The 14,641-nt window shown below is 49.4% G+C and overlaps 3 protein-coding genes across 3 annotated transcripts; 2 read left to right on the top strand and 1 right to left on the bottom strand.

Moving 5' to 3' along the window:
* Positions 1–1,451: 1,451 nt before the first annotated feature.
* Positions 1,452–2,293, top strand: An09g05360 (uncharacterized protein; the record flags this gene model as incomplete). Its single annotated transcript, XM_001393809.3, has 2 exons — positions 1,452–1,917; positions 2,088–2,293. 2 exons carry the CDS (start codon positions 1,452–1,454, stop codon positions 2,291–2,293), a joined length of 672 nt encoding a protein of 223 aa, XP_001393846.3.
* A 2,046-nt stretch (positions 2,294–4,339) lies between these two features.
* Positions 4,340–5,950, top strand: An09g05350 (uncharacterized protein; the record flags this gene model as incomplete). Its single annotated transcript, XM_001393808.3, has 1 exon — positions 4,340–5,950. One exon carries the CDS (start codon positions 4,340–4,342, stop codon positions 5,948–5,950), a length of 1,611 nt encoding a protein of 536 aa, XP_001393845.1.
* A 557-nt stretch (positions 5,951–6,507) lies between these two features.
* On the bottom strand, positions 6,508–14,630 carry An09g05340 (uncharacterized protein; the record flags this gene model as incomplete). The annotated part of the gene is made up of 15 exons (XM_059749827.1): positions 6,508–7,401; positions 7,452–7,929; positions 7,982–8,319; positions 8,378–8,452; positions 8,513–8,794; positions 8,848–9,714; positions 9,767–9,792; positions 9,848–9,944; positions 9,998–12,135; positions 12,208–12,639; positions 12,714–13,158; positions 13,216–13,328; positions 13,393–13,516; positions 13,562–14,087; positions 14,152–14,630. Coding segments are annotated over 15 exons (7,314 nt in total), but the record flags the coding sequence as incomplete, so codon positions are not given.
* Positions 14,631–14,641: the final 11 nt, after the last annotated feature.

Genomic DNA, 14,641 nt, shown 5'->3' with positions numbered 1-14,641 from the left:
ATCACAAGCCACGCCACAGATACAAGTATTTGTACTCACACTCATCCAGTTTCTGGAGAGCATACGGTTAATGTCTGCCATGTACGTACCTGTCGTTGATGTTCGGGGTGAAGTCATTGAGCCTTAAGGGACTCCGAGAAATTCCGGCATCTAAGCCTCCCCAACAAACAACATGGCGTACCAACCATACTGATTGTCAGAGCAGAAAGAGATTATTTCCCAACCATTCCTGGGGTAAATCGGCCATCAGAAACCACTTGCGAACGCGATGTTTATCAAGGATACCGTAGAGGATCGAGACGTGGCTGTTCATGACGTGTATGTAGGCGGTGGGGATGCGGGCTCGGTGAGGCACTCCGAAGTCCAACTCAACCGAACACATGGTGAACGTACGTGGCTAGGACTAACCCTAGCGGGCTGAATAACGTGCAAAGAGATCCCCAAGTCATCTTTATTGCTCCAGGGTCCTCCAAGCAGAGCTTATCCACAACGAAATACCAGAGGACAGGGGCTGGCCGGGACATGGACTCTTGTTGACTTTGGTGACAGGTCAAGGGTGGCCGTAAGCTTGAAGCAACGGAGGGAGTGCCGCCCGCTGTCACGTGGCTCGGCGCCGGATTAGCCTGGTCTCCGTGCTATTATAGTTATAGCTTGAACATTAACTGTTTCACTATTGTACTGCATTGAATCCTGCCTTGAGTACTGTCTAGATGCTATTTATTATTTTTGGTCTCGGTAGTATTGCTTGCTCCATAGTTCTCTGATTCTATTTGCCTGATAAGCGAGAAACTTTCTGCTTTCTTACTTTGATGGAATTCAAATCTGTCTTGCGATTCTCTAAGAAGTACTATTAAGAAGATAGATAAAGTGCAGTTCCTAGGAATTCCGACAATCTTATATCCTGGTAGTTATAAATAGTTTTCTTTGTTATCTATATTTTTGATAGTAGGAAACATAAGTATAGTCGTTTCTTTTCTTTGATATTTTGACTTGCTTACTGACTCCTTCTAGGCTAGTTCTTCTTGAACCATAACATTAAAGAAATGGGCTATATTCTTATCAAGTAACAAGGCTAGCAGATCGGCATTGCCTCAGCATCTCTTCAGTCTAAGGTTACGGCCTGGGACAATGCCGATGCATAGAGGAGGCATAGAGCTCTACTGCCAGTGCTCCTCTCCAGCCCGCTTGTTGAATATGCTATCCAACAGTTGCTCGGGAGGATTTGTCGATAGTCATTCATATACCGTGCTAACCCCAATTGAGTGGGTGCACGCCATCTTAGCAGATTACCAGGCCAGACCTATCATCCATCTGATTGATTGATCCACTTCCCTCTGTTTCCGTGAAATAAATACTCTATAGTCCTCCCTCATACCACTCAGGAGCACTTCATCTTGCACAGCAAGCCTCCATATGCTTATCACTACCACACGTACCACACAAGTTGCACCATGATCCTTAGCGGACTTGAAGTTGTCACCTGCCAATTAGTGCGGAATCTCCGCGGTGCCACCCAGCAACAACCCTGCGGCATTGACCTCACCCTTCGTCAGATTTCCGTATGGACCTCCGCAGCGACCATCGACTTCGATAATACGAAGCGCCAGGCGGCCAAAACCTCCATCTTGCCGTTTGACAGCACAAGCCACGCCATCACACTGCCCCCAGGCGCATACTTGGTTGATTTCAACGAAACCGTCCAGGTCCCACGGGACTGCATGGGCAGCATTTTCGCGCGGTCATCCCTTTGGCGCTCCGGGGTGGGAATCACGGCGGGTGTTGTCGATGCCGGGTATGAAGGTGCTCTTGGTGCCCTGATCGAGGTCAAGAATCCCCACGGTGTCGTCCTGTATCGAGACGCCAAGCTCGCACAGATTGTGTTTGAGGAGTTGAGCGAAGCGGTGGAAGGATATAATGGTATCTACCAGGCTTCGACAAGTAGTGTCGGGCGCGATGGACCGGGTCGGACTTCCAAGTCTTGAGCAGGGGATACTTATAACAGCGAGGCATGCATTGGAACGATGGGCGGCATCGTTGCTAGATTCGTCTACCCGGGTTTGCATCTGGATTTATTCTACCCCCCACAGATCAGCCATACCCAGCAATCCGCGCGGTTTTATTCCCAGCCCGATCATCGAGTGGATTGTCAGGTACTCCCATTTCCAATCCTGGGGACGGTGCGACAGTTGTTGCGGTTGTTGCATCTACCCCAGTCTATCTCTACTACCTCCTTCTCTACTCCTGCACATGTATTACTCCTACAGTGCACCAACACTGGCGTGATTGGCCCTAATCACGCGCAAATTCTCCAGCTTGATGTGCTATTTTGAGGCTAAGAGGTTGCTCTGGGAGATGACTTTCTTTAGAGTACAGTTAACGTACTTGGACTAGACATGTTTAGTGAGGACCAGGATAGGAAAATAGCTTTAATGACAGCAATAAATAAAGATGGAGACAAATATATTTTTGGTTTAGAAGAGAAGGAAAGACTCTTTTCGTTATTCAAGATTGAAAACCTTTTAATATAGAATTGGGCGAATTGAAGCTTACTAGCAAAATCTCAATCGGCAGGAGTATGCAGAAACTACAGGATAGACAGAGTAAGTGCTATATTAGGAAAGTAACAGTAAGTACTTAATGAGTGATAGTATAAGTAGTAGCCGCAGTCTATACTCAGTGTATGTATACAGGCTACACATTGCAATTGAACAGGTAGTGAAAGTTACATGCAATTTAATCATTAAGCACCTGTGGGCCCCTTGTGGATTAATACCTCCTGGAGAATTAATATAGTGGAGGCAGACGATATGGTTTTGTCGAAATCCACTGTAGTTAGACATCACCTGATCCTTCGCCACCTCTGTCTATACGGTCTCTTTTCCCACCACCACCACCAACACAAGATCTCGAGACCTTAGATTAATCATATATACATACAACCAAATCAGCCCCCGCTCTTTGTCTTGATATATAAGGTCAATACTCATGGCGCTTTACTAACCAGCTCAGTCCCTTAGCATTTAGACTCTATAACTAGAGTGCTGACCCAAGTGCGCAATACTCAAACGGAGTAAAGAGTACTATGATTTCTCTCTATGAGTGTCCATCCCCATGTAAGTATTCGCGACAAATCCTTTCTCACCCACTATTAACCCTTTTCCTGTTAACTTACACAGTAAGTTTGGACGCTCTGATAAACGATCCCCTTCTTTCTCGGGACTTTCGGCTTGTCGAATGAAAGTGGCCTGGCATCGGCCCCTCATGATCCCCCAATCTCATAATCTGGCCTTGTCGATTCAGCCTTACCATTCACCAGTGAGCTGTGTAACTTCCTCGGCATATCGATTAGGCTCACACAAGCAGTTTCTACCACAAGCTGGTCTTTAGAATATTGTGTTAAAGATCTATTGCTCACGCGTTTCCCTTAACCCTTGAATCAGCACTCGCAGCGATGTCTTGGAGACGAACAGCTACTTTGACCGCCAGATACTCCAATGAGTGTTAGGACTCCTACAATAAATGGTTCCTGCATGGTGATGGGGTGCATTACGTGGTTCCCGAACCAAGCATTATCTGCAAAGAGCGGACGATGCCCCACAATGTTGGACGATGGGCAAGCTACATTGCATCGCTGCATGGTAATAGGTCTGAAATCCATTATCTCCGCTTAGTACACGTTTGGGATATGTTAGAGTACTGAACCCGTCGTGGATATTCGTCGTCATCAACGGTGCCGACAGTGCCGTGCAGAAATTGGACGTGGGTCTGAAAGAAGCACACTTTAAGCTTACCAGTGATAAGATCATGAGGTCGTTTGAGCTCCACTTCTTCTTGTCCTCTGACCTCCGGTTTTGTCTATAGACTAGTTACAAGATTCCACTATCTACATCTAGTCCATCTTCTCCCTTGATTCTTCCCGTGCATCGGCGGTGTTCTGCCGGCGGAGACTTTCCCTCGTTAGGCAACAATCGGCACATCTACTCTATCAACAACGGAGCGAGTGGGGGATCTCTATTGAAACTGATGAACGTACGACGACACCTCTTACCAGAAACGCTGATTTACTGCGAAGAGCATGATATCCGCTTTTGCCTCCAACGATCAATCTGCCTGGCTCGGAATATGCAGGTACCGGGCCAGGCTTTCCGCTCCTTTCTCGGTCGGAGTAACCGTTCCTGGGACCTGCTGCCATTGATTTGATATCGCCGATGTCTCACGATCTCCTTCTGTACATATAAAAGCTCTCCTCTCCCCCTGTTTGTTTAGACCTCAGTTTATCAGACTACCGATCGTCACTCTTTCATCATTACAGTCATTCTTTACCTACTCGACATCCTCTATGAAGTCAACTACACCTCTCCTCGCCGCTGCTGGCGTGGCTGCGGCCAAGAACTGCAGCGTTGACACCATTGCTAAATACCTTCCCAAGAATGCAACCGTCTTTTACGCCAATCATTATGAAAAGGGATATAACTTCACCCCTCCCATTGAATACAACTATGGCCTGACCTCCGATCCTATGGGCATCAGCGCCTATGAACTTCCTCTTGCTGGCTGTGTTGCCCAGGCCAACATCTCCCTGCCCAACAACACCCAGCACAGCGTTGGCTTAGTGCTACCCGATGAGTGGAACGGCAGATTCATGGCCGTCGGCAACGGTGAATTCGCCGGGTCTGTCGGCTGGTCTTCCATCATCAACACCATGTGGTACGGCTTTGCCAGTGTGTCAACCGACACCGGTCACGAGGGCAACAACGGAAGCTTCGGATACCACAACGAAGCTGCCCTCACCAACTGGGGCTACCGCGCCCTCCACGATGCCGTGGTCAACGGAAAGAAGGTTACCGAGGGCTACTACGAAAAGGACATCTCGTACAGCTACTACCGGGGTTGCTCCGCCGGTGGTAAGCAGGGCTTCAAAGAAGTCGAAATGTTCCCTGACGACTTCGACGGTGTGGTTGCCGGCGCACCGGCCTGGTGGACTTCTCACCAGCAGCTGTGGAACGTCCTCACTGCCATCTGGAACCTCCCCGAAACCGCAGACTACCACGTCAGCGATGCTCAAATGACCGCTGTCCAGGACGAGATCCTGAAGCAGTGCGATCCCCAGGACGGCCTGAAAGACAACATCCTGCAGAACCCCTTCGGATGTGTCTTCGACCCCGTCCCCGTGATGTGCAACGCCACCTCCTCCAACGACACCTGCGTGACCCCAGCCCAGCTCAAGACCGTGAACAAGCTCTTCAACCCCTGGTACGAAGCCAACGACACTCTGATCTTCCCGGGATACACCCTCGGCACTGAAGTCGGCGCCCCCAGCCTGGACGACGACTTCGTCACCTACATCCAATACATGCTCCAGATCGGCGGCGACTGGACCTGGAAGGACTGGAACCCGGACCTCGTGGCTCTCTCCGACAAGATCAACCCCGGAAACGCCACCGCCGACGACTTCGACATCTCCCCCTTCTACAAGAAGGGCGGCAAGCTCCTCCACTACCACGGTTACTCCGACCCGTCCATCGCAACCGGCTCCTCCGTCTACCTGTACAACCACATCCAGGAAGCCCTCCGCCCCCAGGACATTCCCATCGACGACTTCTACCGCTTCTTCCTGATCCCCGGTATGGAGCACTGCACCGGCACGCCCTCCGACCAGGACGCTCCCTACTACATGAACGGAGACAGCCAGGCCGCTTCTCTCTCCGGAACCGTGTTCGGTGTGCCCGGCTTTAATGACCCCAAGCACGACCTCGTCCTGGCTATCATGAACTGGGTCGAGAACGGCACGGCCCCTGACTATCTCATCCCGACCAAGTTCAAGAACGATGATGTCGCTGATGGCGTCGACAAGCAGAGACCTATTTGCCCTCATCCCCAGCTGGCCAAGTACAAGGGCTCTGGTGATGTGGACAAGGCTGAGAACTGGTACTGCGGTACTCTTTACTAGGGGAGTTTTTTACTCTCTGAATTTCTGCTCTCTGCTCTGGTGAGGGGAGTGGGTGCTATGTAGTATCTTGCTGCGATCGACCACTGGTACTTGACTGCTGCTGGTAGCTATGTATATATAATGCTGAATCTTGGATTGTTATCTGTATCATAGCAGTGTACATAGTTGGTATAATCTTCTAATTTCTATCTGAACTAGAAGAAACAGATGATCTTTCTGAAATAACGTGTCTCGTGATCATATAACAGATGTGTAATTGAATTTGTTTTACTTGTCTCACTCCCAATGTGTAGGATAAGGACAGAAGTTTCCACTTTCCTTCTTTGTTGTAGGGTGTTGACGTTGCCTTCTACCCGAGGTAGCCGTACACTTGAAGTCAGAGGTCCCATACGTGAAAGAGAAGATTGATCGAGGACTCTACAATTGTTAAGACAAAAAGGATGTACCTATTCCTATGATAAACTAGACGGATACTAGTTGACGACGCGCCATCATTGATCCAGGACATTTCGTTGTCTCAGATCCTAGCAATCCATGTATATGGCTTAGACACCAAATCACTGCTTGCTATACTTCGAACGCAGTGACGCCAGCGCCAGCTCACCCAGGCCTCCAATAGTACCTGCCTTGCTGATAGCCGTCAGAGACAACACAACACCTAAGTTGCGACGTGACCAATTGCGAAGTTCAACCGTCATCAACGAGTCAATGGGCATTGCAACCACCTCAGTGTAGCTGAGATCTTGAGCAAACTTGGAGTACTCCTGTATGCCCCTGACCATGTGTTCAAGTAGTGTGTTGGCCATGTCATCAGTGTCGAGGATCTCAGGTCGTCTTTCGATCAATGCTAGGAAGTCCCGCATGATTGCTGCATTGTCTAAGGACGACTGGGCTGGGCCTTTGTTGACGTCCTCGTCGAGATTCCGGTAGATGCCGAACCGTGCATCTTGGCCCCAAAGCGGACGGACCGAGAGATTAGCCAGGGATCCGGTGCTGCTCATACCCACGATGATATTGTTTGGCACTCTGATGGCACCATCAGTGAAATGCAAGGGGGCTCTTGACCGGCTCTTGAACATAGCGAGTTCGAATGCTTCCAGAACGTCCTGTTCCTGCAAAAGGCGTACGGATCCTGAGCTCATCCTTTCTCGTAGTTTTGGATTTTGTGTGGCAATGTATCCCACATCTCCTACAGCGCCAAGGTTGACAACTGAGGCGGGAAGCCCAAGCTGCAGGCGATACTGCGTGAAGGAGGTCAAAAAGGCATTGGCTGAGGTGTAATTGATTTGGCCTGCATTACCTAAGACACCTGAAATGGAACCACAGAGGACAAAGAACCTCAGGTGCGCATCGTGACCTTGTAGCGCATGATGCAGATTCCAGGTGCCTGCGACCTTGCAAGCCAGCACATCTTGCCAGTTCTTATGCGTCATATTTTGGACGAATTGGTCCTGATCAATTAGTCTTTACGCCAAGTCATCAGAGGGGGTTATATGCTTACTCGAAGAACCATCGATAGTTGGAGGATTCCACCAATCGGGCGAGGGCAGGAGCGAATGGCAGACATCACATCCTCCAAGACCGACACGTCGGCTTTGACCAGTACAACCGTACATCCCTGAATCTCCAGTTCATGTACGAAAGACTGATCTCGGGCAGATGTGCCTGCGGACCGCGAGAGGAGGACTAGGTGCCGGGCGCCCTTCTCCACCATCCAGGTTGCGAGCGTCTGTCCAATACCCCCAAGACCACCGACCAAAACATAGGCTAAATCGGGTGAGAGATCTACATTCCGTCGGGATCGGGCAACATCAAGGCCATTTGCACTTTGAGGTATCCTTATCAGAATCTTACCAATGTGGAGTCCGTTTTGCATATATCGGAAGGCTTCCTTGATATCGCAGGCCTCGAAGGTCTTCAATGGGCGAATTGGGGATATTTTGCCTTCTTCATAAAGATCCATCACTCGAGATGTCAAGCTATTTGGCCCAGGTCAGCTGTAGTTCACCACGAGAGTAGGAATTTAATCACCTCGTAAAGGCTCCAGGTTTCTGGCCCAGCCTTATAAGATCCACACCAAAAAAGGCCCGGTTACCACCAAAAGCATCCATTGGCAACTTCCCATGCTCTAAGATATCTCGCTTACCAATTTCTATCATCTTACCAAACTCTGCGACGCATGACCACGATGCATGCAGAAGCTCTCCCGCTAGCGAGTTGAGCACAACGTCGACCCCGCGGCCATCCGTTTCACGCAGTATTCCCGGAAGAAAACTGCAGTCTCTCGAATTAAAGATCCGATCTCGGGGGATGTGGAACGTCTTGACAAGATACGAAGCTTTCTCCTCGCTGCCGACTGATGCATATATCTTATCGATGTGAGTGACCCAACTACTTTAATCTAACAGAATGGCGTAAGAAACGTACCTCAGCACCAAGCATCTGGCACAAGCTGATCGCAGCCAACCCAACGCCTCCACATGCTGCGTGGATCAGCACTGACTATAGAGAGTAAGCTCCTCATATCATGAATAGTACTACTGGTTAGATTTGAAATCCTACCTGGCCCTTTTCCAGCCGAGCAATATCTGTCAAACAGTAGAGAGCTGTCCCGTATGCCACAGCCATCGAAGCAGCATCTTCCAACGAACACCACGCGGGTAGACGTACACAGGTGGAAACGGGTACGCATAAACGGGAGCAGAAAAGCCCAGGCCGAAGTAGCATGACCTTATCGCCAGGTTTCACTTGCTTCACGTTGCTGCCACATTGGCGGACGATGCCACTGGCTTCGACCCCCAACTCATCCCTGCTCGCCATGAATCCCAATTGAATCATTATATCCTATTCTCCAGTTAGTCAACTTCCCGCCCAATACATATCAGAGGCCCGCTTACTCTAAAGTTCAAGCCAACATAACTGACATCCACCAGAACTTCGTGTGGCCCAGGAAGACCGGATTCATGTTCAACCCAACCAAGCGAGTTCATCGAACCATATGTACCAACGTCTAATTTGATGGGAACTGTAGGATCCGGCTCCCGAAGAAGATGGTCAGACAGTGACTCCCAATGAAACCTTGGGATATAAACAATCCCATCATGCAAAGCAAACTCGTAGTCTATGTCGACCGTGTCCTGGCCATCAGTTGCTTCGAAAAACTTCTTGCATACTCTCAAAGTGGGCCTGATTGCAGTCTCGTCGAATTGATCTATCTGCAGTGTACCGAAATGGAGAGCTTCCTCCTGTCGCACTGTTCGTGAGGCCCCAAGTACAATTCCAAATTCGGGATCATGGCACCCGAGTTCGACGGATGGCGTAATCCAAAGTACACGAGGAGAACACTTGATGAAGGACTGAAACCAGCCCCAGATTTGCATGTCTAGGTCCTTGAAGAAGGGGCTATCAAGGTCCAAAAAGGAAATAACGCATTGATGGGGAGATAATTCTTGCCCAAGTACGCATCGCTCGGTGTAATAGCCTGCTTGTTCTAGTTCGGCTTCCACATTGCAAATCCACGGATGATCGTGCCTCTTAGTCTTGCATAGAAGGTAGATTACCTTTGTCTTCTTCACTGTAGTCTGGTCTGGGATACGTGAGATTATATTATAGTGTGGCTGATAAGGAATCGTAACGTCGTATGAATACGCGTCAGCTCCGGTGAACCCTGCCAGCAAAAGTGAGTTATGCCATGCATCAAGAGACTGACAGTCTCTTTCTGACTGGGCATTGTGCTTGCCGCACTCAGTCAATGATAAAAACCTCTTGAACAAAGTCAATCTTACTGTGGTAATGACAAGTGGCCGGTCGACTTACGCATGCGTTTTCCACGACAGGGAGATCTTAATCGTATTTATTAGCACTTGTACAACACATATCCAATAACTGTAAGCTAACCTGGACTTGGTACATGGAGTAGGAGACTCCCATTGCTTGCAAGGAGCTTCTTGATGTGTCGTAACGAAGCTTCCAGTCCTGATTTCTCAACACACATCTTGAAGTCTGTCAGCTCAGCGCTGCAAAACAAAAAGTGGGGGACACACTTACTCTAGAGGCTATCACCAAGTCGAAAGCTCCTTTCTGAAATCCTTGCAGCAGAGGATCTTGGGTAATGTCCAGCTGTTGGAAGTTAAGATGCGTATGACCGTTTAATTGTTCTTTCGGATGCTCATCAATCATACTCAGCCTCGTGACTGTATAGCTTGAGTATAGTCTTTCACCTGGCGATTGAAGCTGTGCGAGAACAGAGGAGGTGAAAGAAGTCTCACTGGCTTCAATCTCGAGAACCCGTAACGTCGGATTGGAATGTGAGACAAGAGAAAGCCAAACGGACAGGTCACTTGTGGGCGACATGTTGGCGCATTCTGCCAAACCGTGCAAACTAGATACAGACTCGGTATCACAGAGACCTCGGATGGCATTCAATGTCGAGTTTAGAATGCCCTTGAACAGGTCTGAAACATGTTTCAGTCCCTCTGATTCAAGAGCCTTATTTAGGGTTTCAGCCTCCTTCAATATGTCATCATCCTCTAGTGTTGCCCATGTACTTGCCTTCTCAACAATGGACAGCTTGTCGGTCAGTATATTGTCCATCTGAATTTGGATCCAGCGTTGGTAGTCTTTCGATTTTTCCGAGCAGGGAACTGTATGTTGGAGAAGTCGATGTATTTGAATAACATTGAGTGCTGAAGCTGCAACAATCGTGCGCACCCGTGAGTTAGTCAAGCTTCTGAGTCCAGAAAGCTGATCCTGGACTGAGATCAGATCCATGTCTGGGCGCCATTCGCCATATGTTGCCAAGGGGATATTGTTGGACCCAGTCCTTATGCTGCTCTCCAATGGGACGAGTAGAACCCCTTTCATCGAGAGTATCTTTGCATTATTACGACCAGTCTTATCTGTCAGGGTAATTTTGGTCCTGGACTGGCTCATAGCGAGGCTTTCCATAGAGGCTGTTACTTTCACCAGCGGTCGATTACGACCGATCAGAATTGTATCCACAAACACGGGGACGTGAGGTTTTGAACCCTGCATTGCTTTCCCCCTTGAAGCTGCGATACTGAGGAGTTGTAGGCCTTTGTCGATTGTAGTAGGGTGTATAGCATGGACGTCTTCAGTTCGGAGGATTGCGGTCGCTCTGTAGCTTAAAGGATCCGCTCGAATGTCTTCCAGACCTCTGAAGAAAGGCCCATATTCCAAGCCAAGTTTTCGTAACTCTTGATACAGCTTCTCGGAAGATACGGGTCGTGCGAATTCATTATCTGAGTCCAAATCCCGACTAAGTGGTGCCGTTCCAGCTGCGGCCTGACATACGGCATGCTTGATCCACTCGATCCCATTGTAAGACATAATGCTGAACTCGTAGGAAGAAGAGACTACTCGATCACTGATCTTGATAGGCTTCGCGCTTGTAACAATCTCAATCTTTCCCCACTGGTGAAGTAGAAGAGGAGCCTGAATGCACAGGTTACGGATCGTGCATTCTTGCATGCTGGATATTTGGCGGACCGCTTCGTTGATCATTCCAATGTACCCAGCGCATGGAAATTGAATTTCACCCATAATACAATGGTCACCAAGCCATGGCACATCCCCTAGGCTTAGTAGGTTTCTCCAGGATGGTTCAATATCGCTTGATTCTAGCATCCGGGAACCTAGAAGTTCGTGGCGTGGATGCTGACGAAACCTCCAGGTTTTACTGAGTCGACTTTCTTTCCAATTCAAGCTCTGTCGGTCCCATGGATAGGGCGATAGGCAGCTAACAAATTGGCCTTTGCCATTGATTGCCACGAAGTCAACAACATACCCAGTTGAGAATAGCTCTCCAGCCGCTTGCAGTAAGCAGCGTACCTGGTCTTGATCAATCAGTAGGGTGGGGATGTATTTACTTGTTTGCAACGAATGCCGAGCAATGATTTGGTGCANAGGCGCTGAGAGAGAACAATGGGGTCCGACTTCGACGAAAATCCTCGATATGTCTTTCTTAGCAGCAAGGAGAGACTCGACAGCTCTGGCGAAAAGGACTGGAGACTCAAGGTTGGCTCCCCAATAGCTAGCACTCAGCTGAGCGGGATTGTCGACAACCGAGCCTGTAAGCGTCGAGTACAGCGGCGTCATACTATCATTGCAAACAATATAAGGGTCAACCAGGTCTCTGAAGGCAGACGCCGCTTGCTTCATATCGGCTAAGATCCAGGTTAGCAGATGATTCGCTCAGAGAGTGCAGAAAGGAAGCTAACGGGAATGATAAGCCACACGTATAGGTAGCATTCTGGTGAAAATGTCTGAGTTATCGGTTTTGGTCAGATCCACAACAGCTGCTAGACTTTCTCTGTTACCAGAGATGGTGACCGTCTCAGGGCCATTCTCACACGCCACCACGAGTCCATCTTTGAGATACTTCTTAACAACATTCCTTCCTAGACCGACAACAGCCATTCCGCCTGATTGTGGACAAGACATAGCACAAAGGCCTCTGTAGTAGGCTAAGATTATGGCGGTTCGGAGAGGAATCGCTTTCGCCGCATAGGCAGCTGCTATCTCACCGCTAGAATGGCCGATTACAGCCGCTGGGTATATGCCCCAGCTTTTGAGGAGATTAACTAATGCAATTTGCACGGCAGCAGATAGGGTCTGTGAGGATACAGGCTGCTCCAGCTTCCGTGGGTCGTCCTGTGTTTGGAGTTCATCTGCAACTGTTAACACTAACGGTGACCTGGTGTAGTTTGTCGGCTAGCAATGTCGAAAAGGGCGTGCTTCTTACCAACAATGCTCCATGTGGGTGGCTCAGGCAATTCCTGTAATATCTGGTCCATAGTGAGGCAGTCGAGCTTGAAGCCCGGGAATGATGCCATAAGTTCTCTCCCCATACCGCACCACTGCGAACCCTGACCGGAGAATGTGAATACTATGTCAGTTTTGCAGGAAGAGGATGCATTTCGAGCCAAATGAGGCTCGCAAGTAACATTTTTACCATCAGTTACCATATAGGTACGGTAAGGAAGGTGCTCACGACACGCTCCGAGAGTGTGAGCAACATCAGGAACCCGGGAAGGCGTCTCAAGTATATATGACCGGACTGCTTCGCAGCGAGCCTGGAGTGCTCTTTCGCTTGCAGCAGAGACCACAAGCAAGCGGTTTCTATGAGCATGCCCCGAAGCAGACTCAATGGCCTCAGCCCTCGGGGTAGGCCATGACTCTAGAATAACCTATTGGGCGAAGTGAGCAACGCGCCCATTTGGATCGTTCGTACTTGGTGGACTCACATGTGCGTTGGCACCACCGATGCCGAAACCGTTGACGCTGACTCGCTCCTTCCGATCAGAAGGCCATGGAATTGGCTCGGTAGGAACTGCCAGACGTCCTTCCTGAAATGGTACTGGCCACATATAGTCAGCCGACGTATGGGTAAGCCAGTGGGTAGTAGTAGAGTAAGCTCTCACTTTTGGGGTTAGGGTGGGCAAAATGCATGTTTGGTGGAATAATGCGACGCTCCAGTGACAGTATAGCCTTTATCACTCCTGTGAGACCCGAGGCACCTTCCCCGTGACCGAAATTGGTTTTCACCTAAATACATGGGGATTAGCATCGACCATGGATGTTGTTGCGCACTTGGTGTGGTACCGATCCAATGTACATTCCTCGTGAACCGAAAACTCGGGCAATCGCTGTTGTCTCGACTACGTCTCCAATTCTGGTGCCAGTTCCGTGACATTCGATAAAGCCTGTTTCTGAAGGATCTAGAATTTGCGCGTTTTGGTAAGCCTTACGAATCAGTCGCTCCTGGCTTTTGATATCCGGGGCAAAAATCCTGGCCGATTTTCCATCATAGTTTGCCGCTGTTGCCTTGATGACCGCGCGAATGTTGTCCCCATCTGCCATTGCTCGGCCCAGGGGCTTAATGTAGATCGCATTAACAGCCTCTCCCCTCCCATAACCATTGGCTCTAGCATCAAATGCCTTGCAATACCCATCGGGAGATAGTACCCCACCGTCAGACATGCTAATGGTCATGGTTGGCGTTAGAATCATATTGGTTCCGGCCACGATGGCTGAGGAACAACTGCCCTCGTGTAGGGCCTGGCAGGCCTCATGGAGAGCCGTTAAGGACGATGAGCATGCGGTCATGATGGTTGCACTATTTCAGGTTAGAGAGGAGCAGTAAGGTGGCATAGCCTCCGTCGCGAACGATAGGTACCAACCTCGGGCCTTTCAGATCGAATTGATAAGAGACACGGTTGGACAGCGTGAACCCTCCATTAGCAAATGCATGCACTCGGGGAGTTGACAGTGTCTCTTTTGCTGTGAGCTCATGCCAGTCTTCGCCAAAAACACCAACATAACAGCCAATATCTTTGCCATTCCAGCCTGTCTGGCCGGCATTTTCCATACACTCCCAAATGACCTCCATCAACAAAGTCTGTTGCGGGTCTAGCTCGTCCATTTCAAAGCCAGGAATTGCCGGGAAGAAGTTCAAGTCAGCGTTTCCGATGTAGTCATCTTCGAGAAAGTACCCTCTTCGCGTCTTCACTGCCCCGGGTTTATCCGCACTATAGAATCCGTCCACATTGTATCGATTTCTGGTGATCTCTGACGAACAATCCTTTTTCTCGATAAGTGCGTCCCAAAATTGCTCTGCGGTTCGAACGCCCCCGGGGAGACGCATCCCCATTCCCACAACTGCAATTGCTT

This window comes from Aspergillus niger (assembly GCF_000002855.4).
Source record: "Aspergillus niger supercontig An09".
In the NCBI taxonomy this organism is placed as follows: Eukaryota; Fungi; Ascomycota; class Eurotiomycetes; order Eurotiales; family Aspergillaceae; genus Aspergillus; species Aspergillus niger.
Note: the sequence above shows the minus strand (reverse complement) of the source record. Positions and strands in the feature narration are given on the sequence as shown.